The sequence below is a fragment of the Glycine soja genome, chromosome 20, assembly GCF_004193775.1.
Source record: "Glycine soja cultivar W05 chromosome 20, ASM419377v2, whole genome shotgun sequence".
NCBI lineage: Eukaryota > Viridiplantae > Streptophyta > Magnoliopsida > Fabales > Fabaceae > Glycine > Glycine soja.
This window is the reverse complement of record NC_041021.1, coordinates 32,593,558-32,620,447: the sequence shown is the minus strand read 5'-3', so window position 1 is coordinate 32,620,447 and position 26,890 is coordinate 32,593,558. Positions and strand designations below refer to the sequence as shown.

At 36.7% G+C, this 26,890-nt stretch overlaps 2 protein-coding genes across 2 annotated transcripts; one reads left to right on the top strand and one right to left on the bottom strand.

Moving 5' to 3' along the window:
• Positions 1 to 15,098: 15,098 nt before the first annotated feature.
• Positions 15,099 to 16,340, bottom strand: LOC114401491. Its single transcript, XM_028364002.1, has 2 exons — positions 15,946 to 16,340; positions 15,099 to 15,864 (listed from the first exon to the last, which is right to left on the bottom strand). The coding sequence occupies exons 1-2, from the start codon at positions 16,318 to 16,320 to the stop codon at positions 15,316 to 15,318; spliced, it is 924 nt and encodes a 307-aa protein (XP_028219803.1). The 5' UTR covers positions 16,321 to 16,340; the 3' UTR covers positions 15,099 to 15,315.
• A 4,820-nt stretch (positions 16,341 to 21,160) lies between these two features.
• LOC114403923 (chaperonin CPN60-2, mitochondrial-like) lies at positions 21,161 to 26,159 on the top strand. Its single transcript, XM_028367155.1, has 18 exons — positions 21,161 to 21,410; positions 21,646 to 21,670; positions 21,813 to 21,944; positions 22,247 to 22,406; positions 22,658 to 22,833; positions 22,948 to 23,043; positions 23,369 to 23,473; positions 23,610 to 23,696; positions 23,770 to 23,859; positions 23,964 to 24,044; positions 24,127 to 24,195; positions 24,416 to 24,493; positions 24,600 to 24,695; positions 24,798 to 24,897; positions 24,980 to 25,083; positions 25,316 to 25,421; positions 25,528 to 25,606; positions 25,778 to 26,159. Exons 1-18 carry the CDS (start codon positions 21,373 to 21,375, stop codon positions 25,881 to 25,883), a joined length of 1,728 nt encoding a protein of 575 aa, XP_028222956.1. The 5' UTR covers positions 21,161 to 21,372; the 3' UTR covers positions 25,884 to 26,159.
• The last annotated feature ends 731 nt before the right edge of the window (positions 26,160 to 26,890 follow it).

Below are 26,890 nucleotides of genomic sequence, written 5' to 3'. Positions count from 1 at the left end.
TTGAATCTGAACAATGACAGTACATAATCCCATAGTCACTGGTGCCATTTACATATTTCAGAATTCTCTTTACTTGAGTCAAGTGACTTATCTTAGGATTGGCTTGATATCTTGCACAAACACCTACTGCATAGGTGATGTCGGGTCTGCTAGCTGTTAAATATAGTAAGCTCCCAATCATGCTTCTGTACAGACTTTGATCAACACTGGTGCCTGCTTCATCCTTTGACAGCTTCAAGTGAGTAGGTGCAGGTGTTCTTTTATGGCTGGCATTCTCCATCCCAAACTTCTTGACAATGTTCTTTGCATACTTGCTTTGTGAGAGGAATATGGAGTCTTCCATCTGCTTCACTTGGAGTCCCAGAAAATAAGTCAGCTCTCCAACAAGACTCATCTCAAATTCGGATTGCATCTGTTGAACAAAATGTCGAAGCATCCCATTCGACATCCCTCCAAACACAATGTCATCAACATATATCTGTGCAATCATCAAGTTTTCAGCATCTTGCTTGACAAAGAGAGTCTTGTCAATTCCTCCCTTCCTATACCCTTGCTGAGTAAGGAACTCTGTTAGCCTTTCATACCAAGCTCTTGGAGCTTGCTTCAACCCATAGAGAGCCTTCTTGAGCCTGTATACATAATCTGGATGAGTCGGGTCTACAAATCCCTTTGGCTGCTCCACATAGACTTCTTCATTCAGGTATCCATTCAGAAATGCGCTCTTCACATCCATCTGGTACAGCTTGAATTTGAGGATGCAAGCTACACCAAGTAATAATCTGATGGACTCAAGCCTAGCAACTGGGGCAAAAGTTTCATCAAAGTCTATACCTTCAATCTGAGTGTAGCCTTGAGCAACAAGTCTGGCCTTGTTTCTGGTTATAACACCTTCTTCATTGGTTTTGTTCTTGAAGATCCACTTGGTGCCAATCACATTAGTTCCCTCGGGTCTCGGAACTAGCTCCCAGACTTCATTCCTTTTGAATTGCTCCAATTCTTCTTGCATAGCATTGATCCAGAACTCATCAGTCAGTGCCTCTTTCACATTCTTGGGCTCAATTTTGGAGACAAAACACGAGTTGGAGACAATCTCAATCTCCCTTGATCTTGTAGTGACTCCTCTGTTTGGATCTCCTATAATCAGCTCCTTGGGGTGCATCTTCTGGATTCTAATGGAGGGTCTCTTGTCAGGTTGGTTGATGTCTGATTCATCTGTAGCAGGATCAGAGTTTTCTGCATTTTCTCCACTTTTAGCTGCATCTGCTACATTGTCTCCCGATGTTCTGACATCTTCTTCGACATCCTTCTTTCTTGCTGGAGATAGATCATCAACAACCACATTGATGGATTCCATCACAGTTCTGGTTCTGGAATTGAATACTCTATATGCTCTGCTGTTTGTAGAGTATCCCAGGAATATCCCTGCATCACTCTTGGGATCCATCTTTCTCCTTTGCTCTCTATCTGCCAAGATGTAACATGGACTTCCAAAGATGTGGAAGTGCTTGACAGTTGGCTTCCTCCCTTTCCAGATTTCATACAGAGTGGTTGGAGTCCCTCTTCTAAGTGTGACTCTGTTGTGGATGTAGCATGCTGTGTTCATAGCTTCAGCCCAGAGATTATAGGGAAGTTCTTTGGCATGAAGCATGACCCTAGCAGCCTCTTGCAAAGTCCTGTTTTTCCTCTCAACTATGCCATTCTGTTGTGGGGTAATGGCTGCAGAGAACTCATGAGCGATGCCTTCAGATGTGCAGAATTCAGTGAACCTGCTGTTTTCAAATTCTCTGCCATGGTCACTCCTGATTCTCTTGATGACACAGTCTTTCTCTCTTTGAAGTCTTAGACTCAACTCTTTGAATACTTCAAAGGTTTCTGATTTCTCTCTAATAAAGTTGACCCAGGTAAATCTGGAGAAATCATCCACAACAACATAGGCATACCTCTTTCCTCCAAGGCTTTCAACCTGCATAGGCCCCATCAAATCCATGTGAAGTAGTTCCAGCACCCTGGAAGTGGTCTGATGTTGAAGCTTCTGGTGGGACATCTTGACTTGCTTTCCAATCTGACATTCACCACAGATTCTGCCTTCTTCTATTTTCAGATTGGGGATGCCTTTAACAGCACCTTTGTCAATGATTTTCTTCATGCCTCTTAAGTGCAGATGTCCAAATCTTTGATGCCATATTCTGACTTCATCTTCTTTGGAGGATAGACATGTGGAGGAGTAGCTGGTTTCTTGGGGTGTCCATAGGTAACAATTGTCCTTTGATCTGCTGCCCTTCATTAGAACTTCACTCTTCTCATTTGTCACCAAGCATTCTGACTTTGTGAAGTTTACATTGAACCCTTCATCACACAGCTGACTGATGTTGATCAAGTTTGCAGTCAGTCCCTTCACCAGCAGTACTTTGTTCAGACTAGGAAGTCCATCATGAACTAGCTTTCCCATTCCAATGATCTTTCCTTTAGAGCCATCTCCAAATGTCACATAACTAGTGGAGCAGGGCTCAATGTTCAGCAGGAATTCTTTGACTCCTGTCATGTGTCTGGAACAGCCGCTATCTAGGTACCAATCTTCCTTAGCTGATGCTCTAAGTGAAGTATGAACAACAAGACTGACAGCCTTGTGTTTTGGAACCCACATCATCTTCTTTCTGCTGTTGCTACTTTGAGTTCCATGATGTGGATGGCCATGTAGATGATAGCAAAAGGGCTTTATGTGACCATACTTGCCACAGTAGTGACACCTCCACTTCTTTCTTTTGCTCTTTTTCTGCTGCGTTCCATGATGTCGAGACCGATGTTGTGACATCGTGGCTCCAGTCCTGTTTTTGGCAGGAACAAATTCTGTCATGGTTGTTTTGCCAGCAGACTTAGGATTAAATCCAAGTCCTCTCTGGTTTCCAGCATTCTTTCCAAGCAGCAGCACCTCATCAAGCGTATCTGAGCCTTTATTCAGCATCTTTATTGATTTTGTCATGTTTTCCAGCTTAGAGTTCAGAAAACCAACTTCTCCTTTAAGCTCAGAGATCTCCTCTTCATGTGCCTCCTTCTCAGCCTCCAGGTTTGCAATGACCTTCTTCAGTTGTGCTTCTTGCTGAAGGATCTTCTCACTTCTGATGCATAGTTCTCTATAGGATGTAGCAAGCTCATCAAAAGTGATTTCACTGTTTGTATCACTTGAATCTTCAGCAGTTTCAAATCTCCCAGTGAGTGCATTCTCATCTCTGTCAGAATCACTTTCTTGTTCACTCTCTGTATCAGATCGACATACAGAAAGTCCTTTCCTCTGCTTCTTGAGATGAGTGGGACATTCAGCTATGATGTGTCCATAGCCTTCACACCCATGGCATTGAATTCCTTTGCTGTGACTGGGCTTTACATCTGATCTTTTCTGGTATTTACTGCCTTTCCTGATGTCGAAAGGGATGTTCTGGACATGTGGTTTCTGCCTCTTGTCCATTCTGTTCAGCACTTTGTTGAACTGCTTTCCAAGGAGCACAACTGCCTTAGTCAGACCTTCATCAGTATCCAGGTCATACTCATCTTCTTCTCCTTCATCATTGGACACGAAAGCCAGATTCTTGCTCTTCTTTTCAGCCCTATCCGAGAGTCCTAGCTCAAAGGTTTGAAGGGAACCAATGAGTTCATCTACTCTCATGTTGCAAATGTCTTGGGCCTCCTCTATTGCAGTGACTTTCATGTCAAATCTCTTAGGCAAGGATCTGAGGATCTTTCTTACCAGCTTTTCATCTGTCATCCTCTCTCCCAAGGCAGTGCAAGCATTGGCAATTTCAAGAATGTTCATGTGGAAGTCATGAATACATTCTTCCTCCTTCATCTTCAGATTTTCGAATTTTGTGGCCAATAGTTGCAATCTGGACATCTTCACTTTGTAGGTTCCTTCATGAGTGGTTTTCAGGATCTCCCAAGCATCTTTGGCCACTGTGCAGGTGTTGATCAGTCTGAAGATGTTCTTGTCAACTCCATTGAATAGAGCATTCAAAGCTTTGGAGTTTCCAAGTGCCAATTCGTCTTCTTCTTTAGACCAGTCTTCTTCTGGCTTCAATTCATCAGTGGGCTTTCCTTCTGTGTCCAGCATCTTGGGATGTTCCCAGCCTTTGATGACAGCTTTCCAGGTTCTGCTATCCAGTGATTTGAGGAAGGCCACCATTCTTGCTTTCCAGTATTCATAGTTGGTTCCATCAAGAATTGGTGGTCTGTTCACTGGTCCTCCTTCTTTCTCCATGTTCATCAGAATTTATCTCCCTAGATCTCACTCAGTGATTTCGAGTGCCTGCTCTGATACCAATTGTAATTCTGATACTGGGGACAGATGTCGTACAGGATGTCACGACATCACGCTTCAGAACATGGAGATCGTATGTGTCCGTATGAACAGATTTAAACAAGTAAATAACACAAGAGAATTGTTAACCCAGTTCGGTGCAACCTCACCTACATCTGGGGGCTACCAAGCCAGGGAGGAAATCCACTCTCAATAGTGTTAGTTCAAGGTCTAACAGCCCCTGTTTACAACCTTCTCACCTAACCACTACCCGTGCGATCTCTACCTAAGAGCCACTCTTAGATATGAGAACCTCTGCTCACTCCCTCTCACTCACACTCCCGTGTTTACAAACAAATCAAAGACACACCAGAGATCAACTCTGAACAAAAGGGATCAACCCTACACACTAGAGATCAACTCTACACACAAGAGATCAACTCTACACAAAAGAGATCAACTCTACACACATAGGTCCAACACTTGATGTTAGGGTACCATCAAGGTGGCTCACAAAAGACTCAAGTCCCAAAACTCACAAAATAACTCTTCGATCCCGGACTTGGTACAGAACTCGTGCAGCCTCCATGATTATATAGCAATTTGCGTTTCTGGGCTGCAACGGCTTGTGCTGGAGGAGATCTATCTTCTTCTGAAAAAATCTGCAGTTAAAGAACTAAAAGATAACTTTTGATCTTTTAGTTTGAATCTTTAATCTTTAATCTTTAATCCCTGAACGAACTCTTCTTCTTTGAAATTCGAACTTTAATTATCTTTTAATTCGTTCCTAAGGATAGATCTTCTTATCTCTTGCTAACTGCACAATAATCTGTTAAAGATATAACAGATTTATGTGTCCAGTATTATCGGGCCGGATGTCAGGACATCGTGTCCGACATCGTGGATCCTGCAGCTTCACTTCTGCACTTGACTTTTATCTTGCATTGTACAGCAACTCCAGTATTCTCGGGCAGGATGTCAGGACATCGTGTCCGACATCGTGGATCCTGCAGCTTCACTTCTGCACTTGACTTTTATCTTGCATTGTACAGCAACTCCAGTATTCTCGGGCAGGATGTCAGGACATTGTATCCGACATCGTGGATCCTGCAACTTCAATTCTTCATTTGACGTTTTATCTTGCCTTGTGCATTGTGCAGCCCGATCTTATTCCTTGACATAACGTTGGACATCACGTGCAGCAACTCCAGCTTTCCTTCATTGTCTAAGTGCTTATGTTTTAACAAAATCTTAGCCAATCTTTTAAAGCTCAGTAGAGCTAAGCACTAACAGGTGTCATTGTAAGTGTGTATTGGTACGGGTAACTTTTTTGTAGTGTTAACACCTGTAGCGACCTGCCTTGTCAATACGAAATCTCTACTCTAAAACACGACATTTCAATTTTTTCATGATATACATTCACCAAATAAGCATAAACATGTGTGTGTGTGTGTGTGTGTGTGTGTAACCACTAAACATCACTCACATGTCAAAATGTAATTTAGATTGTTCATGTTTCTCTTAAAATAAACACCAACATTATCATGTCAGCTTGGCGGCTCCAACAAAAGAATTCCTTCCAAGACACCTACTGCTGCTCATTTGCTCCTACGAACGAAGGTTCACGATCATCACAAGCACCAAACACACGATACAAAATGAAAGGGTGAGTTTGTTGTAAAAGAATATCGAATATCATATGACCATGATTAGAAAGAAAACGATAACAAATAATCACAATCATTCTTAATAATCCATCAGTTCAATATACACTTATAATTCTTAAACCAATTTCTTTCCCTCTCTAGGGATGTCCAATAGGGTCATTGCACCCCCCATGTACATACACAACACACATCCATCTCAATGTCATCAACATCATCTCATCTCAATATCATCATCATCAACATCATCTCAATATCATCATTAACATCATCTCATATCAATATTATCATTAACTCACCTCATTTCAATATCATCAACATCGCAAACAACCACATTCCACACACACACACACACATACATATAAACTCATGCTTAGGATTCACATTTCCTAGGTCCTCAAACAACATAAATCACATATGATAACAATTCATAATTTCACGAGACTGATATTTTAGGGCTAATTCTAAATTAAAGAGAAAAATTATGGTATACAAACAAATTTATGCCCAATTAAAATTTAATAAAGAAGTAAATGGAATGAAAATATATAAAATTTTGGAGTCTCCTCTTTATTTAAGATACTTCCCAAAAATTCCAATCATTACAACAATAACATCATTCACAATTTCATTCATCAATAGCAAATATATTGCATTCCAATAGTTTAAAACACAGTTTTCAACAGGGACAAACATACATCCTCATAGTTGGATTCCCTGACCCCATCTATGGTATCAAAAACTATAAACAAACAATAAACCTCTCTCACCTATCTATATCTCTCTGTTAGCTCCTCACAACATCCTTTTGAGATCTCTTGGATTCACGTCCGTTAGTCCAAACGTAGGGCTCTATATAAATTTCAAAGACAAGGTTAATATTAACATTTGGGGTCAAATACCCATTCAATCTTAAAAGGGGCTAAAATGGTGTTTTTGGGGTCCACATCAAAGAGATGTAATTTTGAAATTCTTATCACGTCAATGTGATCGGGGTCCAACGAAGGTCACAAAAATGAAATCCATTGTATAAAAAGGTAATTTTTACAATGTCTCATTTTCAAAGGTTTTTCAAAGGGAACGTAAAACATCCAAGAATGGTGACCAAATCACAAGAAATACAAAGATAAACTCTATTGAACTAGGAGAAGGCATAGAAAGCACAGTTACCTTGAAAAAACATGAAGGGAGGGTCAAAGACTTTGTTCTCCGTTGAATCCTCGAGTTGGTTTTAAAGGATTTCACTTTGATTAAAGTGTTCTTTTTCGTGCGGTGGTTCGACAGTAAGCGACAGTGGCTTATGGTAGTCATCGATGGTGGTGGGGTGGAGGGGAAGGTGGGTTAGGGTTTGGTTGAGAGAGAGAGAGGTGAAAATTACATTTTTCCACACCGATGAATGTATTTATAATTTGCAAGACTCATTCAGCGAGTTGAATTTTGGTGCTTAGCAAGACATTTTGCACTGAGTGAAATTTCTCTTCTGGCTAGAATTGTGCTTAGCAAGCTAGTGTCGTTGAGTGAATTATTTACTCTAGGTGGAATTGCGCTTAGCGAGCTGGTGTTGCTAAGAGAGCTGTTCAGAGATGATATTTTGCAAATCTCAATGGTCAAAATATGTAGACGTGAGTTGCGAACCTACAGTCCAAGTTTGAAAGTGGTCCAACGGTTAACAAGTCCGAGATCATGGTTTTACATAGATCAATCTCAAAATCACACAGTACCAACATAGATCAATCAAACTCCACATAACCTAACATTCACACCAAGTAATTGCACAAGGATAATTCACAGAACACTTCAACCAATCCAAATTAATCAAGTGGTTAAATAATAAAGAAATGCATCAAACATCTATTTTCAGTTATCAAAATTTCAAGGCGTTACAACACCCATCTAATAATCTAATAAAAAAATAACTAACACCCATTGGTACGATAATGTGTTTATATTGAAACACTGTTAAATATAGTTTCTTAAAATTAGGACAACACTTTGTTGGACCAGCGGCCTCAATAACTTAAGAGGGATAGGCTTAGAATGCAGAAGAAGAAGAAATTAATTAAATAATGTTCTTTACATATGAAAGACAAAATTGATTACAACAAAATAAAAGAGATAAGGGAAGAGAGAATGCAAACACAGTTTTATACTGGTTTGGCAAATTCCGTGCCTACGTCCAGTACTCAAGCAACCCACTTGAGATTTTTCACTCCCTTTGTAAAAATCCATTTACAAAGTCTGAACCACACAGGGACAACCCATCCCTTGTGTTCAGGAATTCTTACAACTTAAGAGACCCTCGGTCCTTTAATCAATCTCTTTGAATGAGAAGAAAGAAAGAAGAATTCTCTCTTGAAGAGAAGGATATTACAATTGAAGTTCATGGAGAAACTCTTAATGGATTTGCAAGTGTTTGCCTAAGTGTTTCTTTTGAGAAAGCATTTGGCAATGAAGTTCTCTTGGAATCTCTCTCATTTCCTTTTGAGAGGATAAGACATTTTGAACAAGCAAAACTCTCTCTTCAAAATTCGTGCCCAAGTCACCTATTTATAGGCCTTTGATGGCCATTCACAAATCCAATCAAAAGATGTGACTGTTGGCAGATTTTCTGAAAACTCTCCACTGGTAATCGCTTACAATGTTTGTGTAATCGATTACACAATTATGTTTTGAAGGGTTATGACTTTTGAATTTGAATTTCCAAAGTTTCATTGCTGGTAATCGATTACAGACACATGGTAATCGATTACATGTTCAAAATTCAAATTCAAAACCCTTTTTCAACAGCTCCTTTCATTCTTCCCTTCTGGTAATCAATTACCAGAGCCTTGCTTGACTTTGAAACCCTTTGTTTTGAGACAAGGCTTGATCTTTAGTGAATCTTGAAACAAGGCTTTGTTTGTTGAAGCAATCTTGAATTATTCTTGAAGCAAATGCTTATCCTTTGAAGCGGCCTTGTTTGATTCTTCTTTGGCATCATCAAAATTCATGTATTCATACATTTACACACTTGTTCTAGGAAATGTTGTTTAAAAACCATTGATATGACAATGTGTTTGTATTAAAGTGTTATTAAATATATTATCTTGAAATTGGGACAACACTTGTTTCAGCAAATGCTATTTAACATCCATATTACAACAACACTTCTTATAAGAAGTGATGTTTAATGTGCCTCTTATAGTGATAACATCACTTTTAACCAAAAAATGTTGTTTATTTTATGATGTTAAAGGACTCTTTTATAGTAGTGAATTATCTCTCCATTAACTCCGCGCTTCACTTGGCTCCACATTAGTTATTATGCCACCACTCATGACTCCATTTGAGAAGTCAACATCTCCTAAATATTTTTACAAAAGATCTACAACCATTTCCCTACGAATATGATTATGTAGAAGACAACATACAATTTTATTCTTGTTTAAGTCTTAACAGGATAAAATGATTTCTCCCTCAAAATAGCCCACGGTCTCTTCAAGAGTCCAAAACATCTTTCAATTCCATTTTTGGCGGACAAATGTTTGATATTGAAAAATTCTTTGGGAGTAGTCGACTATAAGTTGTGCCATTCCTCTACTCACTTAGGTGATACCTTTGACATTTATAAGTAGTTAGGAATCCTTCTCCATTCATGTAACCAACATCACACAAATAGTAATACCCTACCATAAATAAAATTGATGTTATTATTGTATAAATCATATGACATGTTTTTTATTAAGTGAATACTAATATACCTTGAGGAACCTTTAATCCTTTTGGTTGAGAAATAACATCTCTAAGGACCCTAGAATCAACATCTGAACCTTCCCACTCAGCCAAAACATATATAAATTCCAAATCCGAAGAACATACAACTAACACATTGGTAACAAGCTCAGGCAAATTTCCCAGTTTGGGGTTCTTTTACAAAGTATTTCCCAAACTAGGACTGTTTTGTAACTTATTCCCCACAGGTGCTGTTTTTTACGTAGATGGCCATGCATGGCGCCACCACCACTGGCGCCTTCGACAGGGACGAGCCACGTGGCTTTGGAAGCACCATTCCCACCAACGCGTCCCCCTTTTGCTGACGTGGCTTTGGAAGAGCCAGCACTAATGGCGAGTTGGTCATGCTACTCAATCAAATGCCAAGCCCTAGGTTGCAGCATTGTAGACTGCAGTGGCAAGGACAGCGTTGCAGAGTGCTCAGGGAGGCGCCATTGGGGGTTGCGATTTGCAAGAGGGAGGCACCATTCGTTCCTGCGACTTACGTAGGTGTAGTTTCCACCAACATACCTGAAAACGCCACCAGCATTGGCGTTTTAGGGTGTTTAAATACCCATCCTCTTCTTCATTTTTTCAGCGCTTTCCCTTTGAACTTGATTTTTGCTTTCGTTTTCGTGGCTTTGGCGTTTTCGTGGCTTTGGAAATTTCTGTGGTATGAAGTATTTATTTTTTAAAAAATTATATTAGCTTTTGTTTGATAGACTTGTTAGTGTGTGTTTAAATGTCAAAAATAAAAGAAAAATTGTGTAAGAATGTTTATTTGAAGAAAATATTTTCAGTCAAAATAAAATATTTTGAATATGAAATTTGTATTATTTTTTTAATTAAATTAGGTTGGTGTTGATGATTTATTAGTGTGTTAAAAATTGATGAACGTTTGAACTTTGAATAAAAAAAAATTTATAGATCATATTTATTTGAAGTAAGTATTTTGAGTACGAATTGTTTTTTTTAATATGAAGTTGTGGTATTTTTTTAATTAGATTAGGTTGGTTTGTTGGTGTGTTAAAAATTTATAAACGTTGAACTTGAAAGTGTTATTTGATGCTTTGTTTTTTCTTGTACTACAAATATTTTACTATATTTGTAGTAATTTTGTAATTACCTTTTTCCATTTTAAAGTTATTAATGTTAAGATTAATTATTTATACTACTAACTTCGTTCATGAATTATTTTATTTTGTGTTAAAAATGACTATCTTGAAATTGTTCATTTTTTTAAGTGTGTCCCATGAAATTAATTTGAAGTTAATTAAATTTTTTAAAAAGAGAAATTAAATGTGAAGTTCCATTAAAGAGACCTTTTGTGATTACATTTTATTAGTTTGGATTTAAAGTTTTATAAAATCGTTCGTGTTATTTAAGTGTGTTGATGTGAAATTTATTTAAAGTTAATAATTTTAATTACATCTTGATTAGTTTAAAATTACTACATTGAAATCGTTAATTTTTTTAAAGTGTCTTAATGTGAAATTGATTTGAAGTTAAATTTTTTTAAAAAATAAAGTTTTATTTTGAAGTTCCAGTAATGACTTTTTGTGATACCCATTTTATAATTTATTTGACGTGTTAAAATATTGTTTTTGTAGGTACACGATGAATTCGGTTATAACAGTGTTGTATTTCAATAGAAGGGTATATGAAGATAATGATGGTGTAATATTTGAAGGCAGTAAAAAAGCGATTCAGATTAAACATGGAATTAGTTTCAATGCTTTGAAGAAAAAAATTGGAGATATGATAAAGTTACAAAATAATGAAATTATTTCTGCTATCAGCTGTAGATTTTTAGTGTCAGGAAAATATATTGTCTTGCAAATTTGTGATGATGAAGACGTTGAAACGATGCTGGAAAGTTTTAAACAACAAGACCAAATGTCAGTTCTGGAATTGTACATAGAAAAGGATGTGGCTGGTGGTTCAATGTTTCATTTTGCAAATTCGCTTACATCATGTGGAAATTATTTATCTAATGATGAGATACAACAGCCAACAAATATGAGCAATTTACATATTGACGAAGATGATGATGATGATTATCTTGTGTCTAACTCATACGTTGAAGAGTCTTTAGTCGAAGATGACAGTGTTCACGGTATATCTGATACAGACGATGAAGTCACCGACATGATTCAACCAGTAAGAATTGTTCACCCAACAGAAGGTATAATTTGTTGTATAAGACAATACATTTATTATTTGATGACAATTGTATTTAATGCTAAATAAGTATGATTTGAATTTTTATTTTGAACTGTTAGGTGCACAACGAATTGAAAATCCATTTTGGAATGATGCTTTACATTATAACAATATCAACTGGAGTTATCCTGATGAGGAGGACATTTGCGGTTTGGAGATGCCCTCGACCTTTAATGTTGGCCAAGAATTATATGTTGGCATGGAATTTGATAGTAAAGATGCGGTCAAAAATGCAGTCAAACAATATGTTATGAAGGTGCATCAAAGTTTCAAAGTTGTTGAAAGCAAATCGAACAAGTATGTGGTTTGTTGCTTGAATAAAAGTGCAGAGTGTCCTTGCCCTTTCTATATGAGGGCAATTTTATCTAAAAAAATAGGTACGTGGAAAGTCACACAATGGGGTGGACCACACACATGTCTGAATATGACCATGACACAAGATCACGAGAAACTTGATTCAGATTTAATTGCCACTTGTGTAGTAGGTACGTATTTTATGTTCATATTATGTTCATTTTTTGTTAATTGTCATTTAAATTTTGTTATGTTATTGACAGGCATGATCAGAGAAGATCCATCAATAAAAATTTCTTTGATTCAAGAGAGGATTAACAGTGAATTTGCGTACAAGGTGTCGTACAAAAAAGCTTGGTTGGCGAAACAGAAAGCCATTGCAATTGAATATGGCGATTGGGATGAGTCATATGCGAAACTTTCATCGTGGCTAACACACATGCAAAATCATTCTCCTGGATCATATTTTCAAATACTACATGACGATTTTATCGTTGGGAATACGGTTAGTCGCGAACACCATCAGTTTCATAGAGTTTTTTGGACTTTTGGCCAATGTAAAGAGGCTTTCAAGTACTGTAAGTCAATCATACAAGTTGACGACACACATTTGTACGGCAAATACTGTGGGACCCTCTTAATGACCACATCACAAGATGGGAATGGTGGTGTCCTTCCTCTAGCATTCGCGGTGGTTGAAGGTGAGACATTGACAGCGTGGTCATGGCTTTTGGCACACTTGCGTGAACACGTCACAGATAAAAATGGTATTTGTCTGATATCTGATCGACACGCGAGTATAAAGTCCGATGTCGCTAACGAAGCACTTGGTTGGCAACCTCCGCATGGTTATCATGTCTACTGCGTTCGACACATAGCAAACAACTTCAATCGGAAATTCAATAATGCCAAACAAAAAGAAATGTTGAAGAAATTGGGTAAGATTTCATATTTGATGGTCACATTTATTTAACTTTCATATATACTTAAAATTGTTATTCATAACTAATTTTATGCAGCCTACACTCCTTGCAAGCACATTTTTTATCAAAATTTAGAAAAATTTCGTGAACTAAGTCCAGCCATAGCAACATGAATTGATCGCATTTCAAAGGAAAAATGGACGATGGCTTATGATAGAGAAGGACGTCGATATGGCCACATGACAACCAACCTCTCAGAATGTATCAATAAGGTTTTGAAGGATTGTCGCAACATTCCCATAACAGCATTGGTCAAATCAACGTACAGTAGGTGTCGAAAGTACTTTGTTGAGCGTGACCGTCAAGCCCAAAGACAGTTAAATGAAGGGCAAGTATATTGTTCAAAGCTTGTTAAAGAACTTAGAAAAAATAAAGAACAAGCTTGTTCGCACATCGTTCGGGTGTATGACATCTACTCCACAAGGTTTGGAGTAGAGGAGACCTTCAATCCTATTACACAATGTGGCAGACAAAAGTGGGCAGTTAACTTGAATAGTCATTATTGTCAATGCGGAAGGTATTCTGCGCTTCACTATCCATGTTCACATATTATTGCAGCTTGTGGTTACGTGAGCCTGAACTACTACCAATATATAGATGTTGTTTATACAAATGAGCACATCTTAAAAGCTTACTCCGCACAATGGTGGCCTCTTGGGAATGAAGCGATTATTCCTCCTTCTAATGACGCATGGACACTTATCCTTGACCCAACTACAATTCGTGCGAAAGGTCGGCCAAAATCAACAAGGATAAGGAATGAGATGGATTGGGTCGAACCATCCGAGCACTGACAAAAATGCAGTAGATGTGGAGCCAAAGGGCATAACAGGCGTCGCTGTCCAATGCAATCTGAGCGTGGGAGTTGTTCAAATCATTGATTTATGTATGTTAGTCGAGTGACTTGTATTTGTTTAAGTTCTCTTCAATGTATTTAATTTCTAGGGTTGAATTAATTTGTTAGTTAAAAACATTACTTATTTTGGTTTGTGTACATTAGTTATTTGTGGGGTTCAATGAATTCGTTAGTTAAAAACATAACCATAAATCCTAACCCTAAACCCTAAGCCCTAAACCCTAACCCCTAATCCCTAATCCAAACCCCTAAGCTTTAAACCCTAACCCAAACCCCCAAACCCTAAGCCATAAACCCTAAACCCGAAGCCCTAAGCCTAAACCCTAAAACCTAACCCTAACCATAAACCCAACACCTAAATCCTAAACCCTAAACCCTAAACCCTAAACCCAAGCCCTAAGCATAATCCCTAACCCCTAAAACCTAACCCTCACCCTAAACCCAACACCTAAATCCTAAACCCTAAACCCTAAACCCAAGCCCTAAGTCTAATCCCTAACCCCTAAAACCTAACCCTCACCCTAAACCCAACCCCTAAATCGTAAACCCCAAACCCTAAACCCTAAACCCCAAAACCCTAAGCCTTAAACCCTAAACCATAAACCCTAAACCCTACCCCAACCCTAAACCCTAAACCCTAACCATTAAACCCTAAGCATTAAACCTTAAACCCTAACCATAAACCCTAAACCCTAACCCTAACCTAAACCCCAAAACCATAAGCCTTAAACCCTAAACCCCAACCCCTAATCCCTAATCTCTAACCCCTAAACCTTAAACCCCAAAACCTAACCCCTAAGCCCTAAACCCTAATGTTGTAGTTAAGGGTATTCAAATTGATACTAAAGGAGAACTATCTACAATGATGAACTATGGACTTATTTTTCGTTTGTCAACTTTAGTTTTAGTTACTTTAAAATGCGGAGTCCAATGCTTTAGTTACTAAAACTACTTATTTTTCGTTTGTCTACTTTAGTTTTATTTTCAATATTTGTTTATTATTATAGTTTGATGTGCCATATAATCTGTATACATTAGTGAGGCATAATAAATGGCATGCGATAGATTAACTGTCAAAATCAAATGTCATACATACAACAACAAATTTACACAGAGACATCAAAATCAGTCATTATGGTGTCCGTGATGTCGTGAGGATGTGCCACATGGTCGATTCCATCTTCACGCTTGACGATCAGGATTTCTTCTGCCACGTTGTCTCCCCGCTTCTGCTTGCTCAGCCTCAGTAGAAAACTCCTAACGCAAATCAACACCTAATAAGTCGCCCATATCAAGTATTGCTCCAGGTACATTCCATTGCGGAGCAAATGGGGCATTAGGTGTTGCCATTGGGGCATCGTGTTGCTGTGGAGGAGTCATAGTGGGCCATGAAAAATGAGGTTGTTTTTCCGCAACACCACCGAACGAATGTTCGTTTGCAGAAGTATCAGTGTGATGACCTTCAAAAGGATACTGATACATCTGTGAAGGATATTGGGAAAATGTTGCTGGCATGTAATACATTCCATGACCACGCTCCATCATTTGTTGGGAATATTGTTCCGCTTCAACAGGCTCCCTTCGTCTGCCTATGCCCCGAGTTTCAACACTTGATTGAAGAATGTGAAACTCTTGTGCTGGGAATTCACACTCTGATGCTGGACCATGTGACACTGGCTCAGTGATTCTCTCTTGCTCTTCTGATATAATCGCTAACTTTTCCACGTAAGGCACGAGATCATCAACTGTCCATGTGTTCCTCCCTTGTGGTGACACCATATACTGTAAAGTCTCCACAACTTCACCCTGCAATTATTAGTGTCAAGAAATTAATGCTCATGCTTAACAAAATAATTTGAAGTTAAACATTGAAAAACAGATAAATACCAATGTAGTTGTGTTTGCATTGTTTGGGTCGACAAACATCTTTGTTTTACGCCTATACCACACCATGTAGTCCGAGTTAAAACCCAGTAGGCCCTCCTGTCGAAGATAAACGTCGACCCTAAACTCAGCTCGATTGTTCCACTGACTAATAATTGGGGCCAACAGGTGGAACCAATTCTCATCTTGTTTGCCTTTGAGCGTTATGCCATGGAGATTCTGCGGTTGCGAAGGACACCCAGGAATAGGTTGTTGCAATCCAAATTGTTGTAAAACTCTATCGGGTTGGTGCCACTCAACAACATGGAAACAAATCAGTGGCACCACCGCGAACCAGGCTACACTTCCAACCACACAAATTGGAGGCAACGCTGCCATCACAGTTGCTGTGTATGGCTCCCAGACAAACTGCATATAACAACACACTTGCCAATTTTCAGTCAAACATAACATATTAACATTTCATTTAACCAATACATTACGATCTTCTTACCTCATGTCGTTTCATGAGATCCAATTTGCGACGGAAAACTCTAAGATCATCATTGTCAATATGCTGATTTCCACGTCGCAGCCACCTACAAAAACAATGAAATCATCATTGTCAACACGTTCCATCATTAATTATTTTCAATTCAAATCTAATTTTTTAAACGACAAACCTTTGTCCGAATGGTTTATTTTCTATTATGGGAGGCGTCCTCTTTGGAGCCAAAGTCGTGCATCGTTCCCATGCCCACATTTGGATTAAGATGCACATACCTCCAATTGATTTAACTTTGTAATCGGTGGCGCTGCACATCTCTATATAAATACGCAAGCACGGCAGGTCCCCACGCATACGTGTTGCACTGTTCAAAGTCACGTAAAAATTGTAGGTACCTTAAGGAAACTCTGCTACTGCTTTTGTTAACAAAGAGGACACCTCCTATGAATCGAAGAATCCATGCACGGGTAAACCTTGTAATTGTTCAGCATTACCGTCATCAATATTTATGTGAGAAAAATGGTGAGCCAGCCAACTTAATTTTACCACATTGCTTTCAAGTTCGCCTTCCTGTGGTTTGACTCCTAATAATTCTTCACATAAATCGGTCCAATCAAGATTTGTTGAACCAATTAATGGTGCCCTGTCAGTACGAAGACCTAATAAAATTGACACATCTTGAAGAGTAATGGTAACCTCTCCGCATTTCAAGTGAAACGTGTGTGTTTCCGGCCTCCATCTTTCAATGAATGCACTAATAAAGGTCGCATTTATCTTTAGGTATCCCATCTTCATTATCCAATAAAACCCAGATTGTAGAAGCAGAGGAACAATTTCACCTTGATACGTCGGGACTGCTCGTCTGATGTGTAATTTTCTGTCTGGTTCTCCATTCCAAACATGTTCTGAAACATGTTTGGGTTGCATCCACAAAACGTCACCATCAATTGGACCAGACCTAGTTTGTATACTTGATGAGCATGACGACGAAGATGTCATTGATCCTGCAAAATAAAATATAATACAATAAAATGAATAATAAAATTTAAACATACTCTCCAACTTATATCACATCCAAACACAACTTTACATAAATAACAAATTATTTTTTTAATTTTAATAACAAAATATATTATACAAATAACCTAATTCATATATATTATACAAATAAATTAAATTACATACAAATATAAATTTAAATGTATAACATAATTTTTATATTTGTAACTATAAATTAAAACAATATATATATATACAAAATTAATAACTTAAAATACTTACGAGTTAAATAATTTAGCATACAAAATTAATTATTTAAATTACGTTAAACTATTCTAATTTAAAATACTATATGAAATAATAATAACTAAAACTAACGTAATATAAATAATTTAATTGTTACCTAATTTAAAATTTATAATTTACAATACCTAAAACTATTCCTAATTTATCATATCAAATATTTAAACTAAATGTAATGTACCATATAAAAGATTTAAACTAAACCTAATATAAAATTAATAAGTTACGGAATCTAAAACTATTTTTAATGTACTATATAAATTTTTTTAACTAAACCTAATCTACCATATAAAAATTTAAACTATTCCTAATTTATCATATCAAATATTTAAACTAAATGTAATGTACCTTATAAAAAATTTAAACTAAACCTAATCTAAAATTAATAAGTTACGAAACCTAAAACTATTTTTAATCTTCTATATAAATTTTTTTAACTAAACCTAATCTACCATTTAAAAATTTAAATTATTCCTAATTTATCATATCAAATATTTAAACTAAATTTAATGTATCATATAAAAAATTTAAACTAAACCTAATATAAAATTAATAAGTTACGGAACCTAAAACTATTTTTAATCTACTATATAAATTTTTTTAACTAAACCTAATCTACCATATAAAAATTTAAACTATTCCTAATCTACCATATAACATTAATAACTTACATTATCTAAAACTATTCCTAATCTACCATATAAAAAATTTAAACTAAATCTAATCTACTATATAAAATTAAGAACTCAAACTAATCATATTAACAAATCAACTAAATCTAATATATCCTATAATACAAATAATAACATACTAACTAAAATTATAACATATACATATAACACAAATAATATTAATATTTCAAATTACTACTTAAAATTTATAACTACCACCTAAACATACATAAGATATAACATATAAAACAAATCTAACCTAAACATACGTAACATATAACAACTAAAATTTATAATCTAAACACACCTAAAATTTATTATCAGTTAAAAAATACTTACCAAGAATCCAAGTAACAACAATGAACCAAGGAAGCACTACGAACCAAACGAACCAAGCTTTCTGAATAAGAAGATGAAAGTGGAAGTATGAGGAGTGAGGAGTGAGGAGTGACGGAGCAATGGAGAGGAGAAGCAAATTTAAAGCAAATTTTTTCAAAGCAAATCGCTGGAGGGAATGACGCCTCCTTCATGCAACTCGCAATACCCAATGGCGCGTCCCTGCTGCCCCTGCGTCGCTGCATCCCTAACCTGCTACAGTCTGCAACGCTGCAACTTAGGGCTCTGCGTTTGACTGAGCAGCATGACCAACTCGCCATTAGTGCTGGCGCTTCCAAAGCCACGTCAGCAAAAGGGGACGCGCTGGTGGGAATGGCGCTTCCAAAGCCACGTGGCTCGTCCCTATCGAAGGCGCCAGTGGTCGTGGCGCCATGCATGACCATCTACGTAAAAAACAACACCTGTGGGGAATAAGTTACAAAAGAGCCCTAGTTTGGGAAATACTTTGTAAAAGAACCCCAAACTGAGAAATTTGCCAACAAGCTCACCCTTCCTTGCTCTGTTTTTACTTTTTCAGCTTGAAGCACATTGACCATGATGTATGTGCCATGAAGAGCTCCCAAACAATTCTATACATTACCATAAGTATATTTTTACTACATTAAAAATAAAGTTTAAGTCACTCATTAATGAAAAACACTAGCATAAGATTGAATTTTTACTAGATTAAAAATAAAGTTTAAGTCACTCATTAATGAAAAACACTAGCATAAGATTGAATTTTTACTACATTAAAAATAAAGTTTAAGTCACTCATTAATGAAAAACACTAGCATAAGATTGATTTACTCATATACCTTAAAAGTATTTCCACCTGTCATCTTTGTTGTTCTCGAAAATATGTTGAGGTTGTCTTAAACATTCATTATGACACCTTAAAACTACTAAAAACACATTTGAAAAGTGTTAGCTAATTGTTTCACGAGATCTTTCAAATGGTTTTCTTATCACTCTATTCTTATCATGATGTGCCAATATGTGTAAAATTATGGTCACTAACTCTTCAACACGCATATGTCTGGAAGGGTGCATCCCACCTATGATTTTCAACATTTCGCATAGTTTACGGAACGCGACTCTATCCATTCTTGTATTCTCAATATAGGCCACATCAGTTATGAAAATAATCCTACAAACTTGTATTTCCGTAATTAAGCTTCGTTCGTAATCCATGGCCTTTTTCTCTTCAAGTGCTTACTTAAGATAAAATAGCATATAATGATTGCCATCAAAGTAATACAATTCAACATTTTCAAACATGTGATCAACATTGCTAAGATCTTTTTCTTTCTTTCACGCGGTTCCATCTATTCTGCCATGATGAAAGTTTAACATTTCATTGCTAATTAAAAAATTTTCGTCGCACGTAAAACTTAAAAAAGACAATAAAAATGCATATTAGACAATCCTTACAAAATGATATATATAGTCTAACACATGGCTAAGCATCGTATCTCACTTGGATTTTGATAAATAAAGATATCTATATAAACCATACTTTAGGAGATAGCAAGTATCTTCAAGACGTTTCAATGAATCACCATTTATCAATCAAATTAAATATCAAGAGAAACAACAAGAGATAAGGATAAACTCACCAGCTACAGTAACAAAAAAGTAAACAAAGTAAGATATTTATATAAGGCAGGAAAACAACCTATTGTAAATTTCACTTTATATAATTCAATAAAATAACCTCTTATAAATTTCGCTTCCATTTCTTATAATTTATTACATGAATATATACTTTGACTAAGGGATAAGTGCTTCAATTTAAAATATATATTTCTGGATACCAAGGTAGCCCACATGGAGTTTAAGCGACATGGTAGATAAAAATTGGGTGGAGTCGATTATGTACAACAATTGGACACCATTTTTTGTGCTGGGAGGCTAGAGCATAAACAAGACACTTCATTAATGAAAGGAATGTTGAAAATTTCACAATGCTCGACAAAACAGAATAAAAACATATTCATATTTCAATTTTTACACAGAAAAATACATATTGGTCGTACCTATTGAGGGAGGAATTACCTCTTGAAAGATGATTAGGCCCTAGAACAAGAAGATGAAATACGAGAATAGAAAAAATAAAATCACAGGTAACATGTATATGTAGCAAAATGAAACAGGCAGGAATAAGAGATAGTGGGGGACTGGAGGTAGTGGGTATGGTTATCTCTGTACTTTAATAAGCAGTATGCATTCCCATGACAAGGGAATTCGTTTACTCAACCCCTCCACCCGAGAATAAAAAAAGCATAAGATGTGGGTATAATAGTTTCTTGCGAATAAAATATACCCAAAACTAAATATTTTATTATCTCTTAACTTTCGTAGTAATAGACAAAAGATAACATGAAACAAAAACCCTCAAATTCGTAAGGTGTTGTTGGTTGGGTTTAACTTCAAACCCTAAAACCCTAGAAGCCGCTTAATTTTTTCTAGACTTTTCTTTTTCTTTTCATAAACCCCCAACCCCACGCACACTCTCTTAGTTCTCTCTCGTTTGCATTTGCATTGCTTCCTACATTTTCTTTACCTTCTCTCTGTCTCTTCCATACTCACATCATGTATCGCTTGGCTTCTAACCTCGCTTCCAAAGCAAGGTCACCCTACAATCCCACTCTTATTTTTAATATGTTCCCTTATTACTGTGTTGTGTGGGAGCGAAATTAGCCATGTGGGTTACCCAGAAAATCTTGCATAATCCATCAAAATTTGAACATTTTAATTATTGCCTCATTGATTATTGTGTGTTTAATTCTTAGATGTTGGGTGCTAACACATGATTGGGCACAATGAACTTGTTTTGACTTTGAATTGATGTTTCTTTGGTTACAGGATTGCTAGGAGTAGCAGCCAACAGGTGGAACACTAATGCTTTAAATGATACTCTTTCCTTTTTAGTATTGTGATGTTTGAGTTTGAAAATGTTTTAGGGTGATTCCTTATTCTATGTGTGTGTGTGTGAGTGTGTGTGTATTATCTATTTTCTTTGTTGCATGTAGATTGGAAGTAGGCTGAGTTTGAGCAGAAACTATGCGGCTAAAGACATTAAATTTGGTGTGGAGGCTCGGGCTCTGATGCTTAAGGGTGTTGAAGAGCTTGCTGATGCTGTCAAAGTAACCATGGGTCCCAAGGTAACTGAATGGATTGTTATTTGCTTTTTGGTTTATTTAGATGGGGAAGATTATTATTATTTTATACTTATTAGCAACGGTAAGGGGAAAGTGTTGGAACTTGGAAGGAATGACACTATGCGAATGATTCTGATTGCCGATCTCAGATGTCTATGAAGTCAATTCTAGCTTTTGAGGGACAAAAAGTCAAAAACCACTATTTAACAAAAGAATGAACGATGTTAATGCTGGACTTTTTGTGTATTGCCATTGTGCAATGGGTGTTGTCTGTGTTTGTTGATGTTGAGTTTATTATCTTTTAGGGCCGTAATGTTGTGATTGAGCAAAGTTTTGGTGCCCCTAAAGTAACCAAAGATGGAGTAACTGTTGCAAAGAGCATTGAATTCAAGGATAAAGTTAAGAATGTTGGTGCCAGTCTTGTAAAGCAGGTTGCTAATGCTACTAATGATGTGGCTGGTGATGGTAAGCTGATATATCCAAAGAAGATTGTACTTCATAGTAAATTTTTGTCTATTGGTTACTTCGTTACTTGTACAATATTAGATTGCATGGTTCCGTGGTTGCTTAAAAATTAGTTTGTCTTTCATCTTAGGACATAGTATAGATGTTAGAAGACTATAAACTGACTATCAGCTTGCTGGTATTTATCCAATAATTAGGTGTTGTTACCGTGACAGAATATTGAGGGAGGGAGCATTTCAATTGTCTTGCAGGAACCACATGTGCTACAGTCCTTACACGAGCAATATTTACTGAAGGCTGCAAATCAATCGCGGCTGGAATGAATGCAATGGACCTGAGGCGGGGTATAAGTATGGCTGTCGATGCTGTGGTCACAAATTTGAAAAGCAGAGCTAGGATGATTAGCACATCTGAAGAAATAGCGCAGGTTTGTCGATCATACTTTGCTAGAGCCTCTTCTTGTATATTGCAGGAGATGATAATAAGGATTCTGGGTTTTAACTTTAATTTCTGTTTTTGAATTTTGAATTTGAATTGATAGGTTGGGATGATATCTGCTAATGGAGAGAGAGAAATTGGTGAGTTGATTGCAAAAGCTATGGAGAAAGTTGGCAAAGAGGGAGTAATCACAATTTCAGTAAGTTTTTATCTGATTATCCTATTGATCAGTGTTGTATGCCTGTTTTACTTGTGGAAAGTTTTTTGTTTTCTTCCTTTCTTTTGCCTTTCTTTGTGGAGGAAAGTGTGGGGTTTGTTTAATAGTATTATCTTGATAATGAAATGCTTCTGGAAGCTTCCTATGAAGTGTTCTTATTTTTTCCTTTCAGATTCCATCTTTGGTCATCCTGGATAGTCATAAAGTCATTTCTTTTTCTGCCATTATCCCTAATTCCAACTTAGTTTTAATTTTTTTCCCCTTGTATTCTGTATCTTACAGTGCCTGATCATTGTAACCATTTCAGGATGGCAAAACATTATATAATGAGTTGGAAGTTGTTGAAGGAATGAAGCTCGACAGGGGCTACATATCTCCTTATTTCATTACAAACGATAAGAACCAGAAATGTGTATGTTATCTACTTATCTCTTCTCTCTACTTCACAACATTAAAATATATGTAGAAGGATTGTATGAAGTCACTTGTTCACAAACCCTTCTTTTGTTTCGTACGTACTTACACTTGCCATGTCTTGTTGTCTATAGGAACTTGAAGATCCCCTTATTCTAATTCATGAGAAGAAAATCTCTAGTATAAATGCTATAGTTAAAGTCTTAGAGTTGGCTTTGAAGGTGAGCAGTGCCATTCACTTTTGCATTTGACTTTTAAAATAATTGATATTTGCTGACACCTACATATCTCCAGAGACAAAGACCTTTATTGATTATTGCCGAGGATGTGGAAAGTGATGCACTTGCAACTCTTATTCTAAATAAGCTTCGGGCCGGAATTAAGGTTTGTTTTGCCTGTCTGTAGGTTAGGATTTTAGGTCTTAGGTTCCTGAAAATTTGGATTATTGGTTTTGTGGAGTTGATGTTATATATGAAGCTTTGCTGTAGGTGTGTGCTATTAAAGCCCCTGGTTTTGGTGAAAATAGGAAGGCTGGTCTTCAAGATCTTGCAGTTCTCACAGGAGGAGCAGTGAGTTTACTGTTTTGAGGTTACTGCTGCATTAAGTCTTATTTTGTGAACTTATTACTGATTCCTTTCCATATCCTAATAGCTTATTACTGAAGAGCTTGGCTTGAAGCTTGAAAAAGTGGATTTGGATATGCTTGGTACCTGTAAAAAAGTAAGAATTTAGCTTTATTTGTAAAGCATTTGAATCCATTGTAGAATTTTAGTACCTTTTCCCGGCTAATTTTTTTACTGGTTCTGGTAGAGGATGTTGACTTTCCTTGAACCAAGTATCTTGTGTGATATTGGAATATGTTTTCATTGAGTTCATCATTCGTATCCTGATACTGCATAGGGTTAACGTGGACAACTAACTTAGGTTCATAATGTTGCAGATAACAGTTTCTAAGGATGACACTGTCATTCTTGATGGAGCGGGTGACAAGAAAGCACTTGAGGAAAGATGCGAGCAGGTTTGAGTTGATTTATACATTTGGTCCCGTGTATTCTATTTCCATCCAATGATCTGTAAGGTTTAATGATGCACCTAACTTGTTTGTGATGAATTTTGATAAACAGATTAGGTCAGCAATTGAAAACAGTACCTCAGATTATGACAAGGAAAAGTTACAGGAAAGATTAGCCAAGCTTTCTGGTGGTGTTGCAGTGCTTAAGGTATGCCTACTTGTGTCATTTTGGTTAATGGTTTATCCCTGGTGAACATCCCACTGAGGTTCTGCAATGGAAAAATTGACATTTGAAATTGCCCTTTTGCAGATTGGAGGAGCCAGTGAAGCTGAAGTTGGTGAGAAGAAGGATAGAGTGACTGATGCATTAAATGCAACTAAGGCTGCTGTAGAGGAGGGCATAGTGCCTGGTAAAATATCAACTCTAACAGTTCAATGGTTAGTTTTACAATCTCAAATCAGATCCGACTTTAATTTGTTCTCGCACTGTAGGTGGTGGTGTTGCTCTTCTATATGCATCGAGAGAGTTGGATAAACTTCAAACTGCTAACTTCGGTCAAAAGATTGGTGTCCAGATTATCCAAAATGCTTTAAAGGTCAGTTTTCTCTGAATTTTTTCTGATTTCCTCTTTAGCTCCTCCATATTGCATTTTTTATGCTTACACTTTGTATCTTGTGGAAGGAAAACCAGCACCAGATTTTTTTCACCCAAATGTTGATCTGCAATATGATGGATATGGATTGCATTTTCCTTTATGATATGGTTTTTAACCTAGATTGTTATTTTGGGTTATCATTTTTTATTACTTGTTCATAAAAATAATGCAGACACCTGTGCTCACTATTGCATCAAATGCGGGAGTTGAGGGTGCAGTTGTTGTTGGCAAACTATTGGAGCAGGAGAATCATGATCTAGGATATGATGCAGCCAAAGGTCAGTGATAATAGTTATCTTTCTCCCTAATTGTGTTTTCATTCCATGTCAGAAGAGATACTGATTCTACTGACATTTTTTGCAAATTTTTTTCCTGCTTCACAAGGTGAATATGTTGATATGGTTAAAGCTGGAATCATAGACCCCTTGAAGGTGATTAGGACAGCCTTGGTTGATGCAGCCAGGTAGGATGTCCAGAAATTTGTTGTAGATATTGAAAACATTTTAATTATTTGTTTGTTATGTAACTTGCTTTTAACCGAATAATGTCATGTGTTCTATATAGCCAACCTCTCCTTGTGAGATAAGACCCCATTTTGGTTATTATGTAACTTTCTTATGACCTTCCTGTGCAGTGTATCGTCTTTGATGACAACAACTGAAGCTGTTGTGTCTGAACTTCCAAACGATAATAAAGATACTCCAGCTATGGCTGGTGGCATGGGTGGCATGGGTTATTGACCAGCTTCTATTGATTTGGTTGCACTTGAAAACAAGGATTGGTGCTGAACCCTCACAGCCCCCCCTTTTTTGTTAAATTATTTGGTTTGTGAAGGCATCTTTGTAACCATAGTGAGAGATCGAGATGTAGGTATATGGAAATGTGACTGCTATAATTCCAATTATAAGATATTTGGAACAATTTTTACATCCTAACTCAAGGCATTGTTTCCCGAAAATGTCAGTTGAAGTATATTTTTGAGACATTTATAACGTAGTATGATCCGTTCACATTTAGTACGTAAATAGTTTTGGAATTCTATACGACTTTGGTAAATTATGACGAGATGTTCTAGAACCCAATCTCCTTGGGAGTTCATTTGGGTGTAGGTAAGGTTGTGTTTATAAGAGTAGGGGTGAAATATGTCAGTCTCTAGGGGCCTGTGGTTTGACCCCTCAAAAGCTTGTTTATAAAAAGGTTAATAAAAAGGTTAGACTTAGGTTTTTTAAAAAGTCTTATTAATTAGAAAGGTGGAGCTTTAGGCTTTAAAAAAGCCTATTAGGCTTGATAGGTTGGTATGTTTATATAATAGGCTTCATGAACGTCAAGAAAATAATGTATATAATGATACTTGAATTTCATTTTTGTCTACTAAAAAGATCATAAATGGGTCTTTTTGAACATCAGGAAAATAAGTTATCCTTATTAAGAGGTTTTTCTTTTGTTATAACATCCAAGAATTTAATGCAAATTGAGGAAAAAAGAAAGTGACGAAACAAGTAATGAGACATAGAAGCATCAAGATCTCAGTCCTAGCCGGATGATGATGCCTTTCTTGTTTAGAGGGGGTCGAACTTAAATGCTCATTTCGACTAAAGAAAAAAGGATAGATAAATTGATTCGTGATAATAGTATACCATTTTCATCCACTAAAATTCTCAGTAACATGACAACAAATTAAAAGGAAATCATAAACCCGTAGCTGAACAGTCAAAAGCGAAAACCAACAAGGGAGAGCCAAAATTCA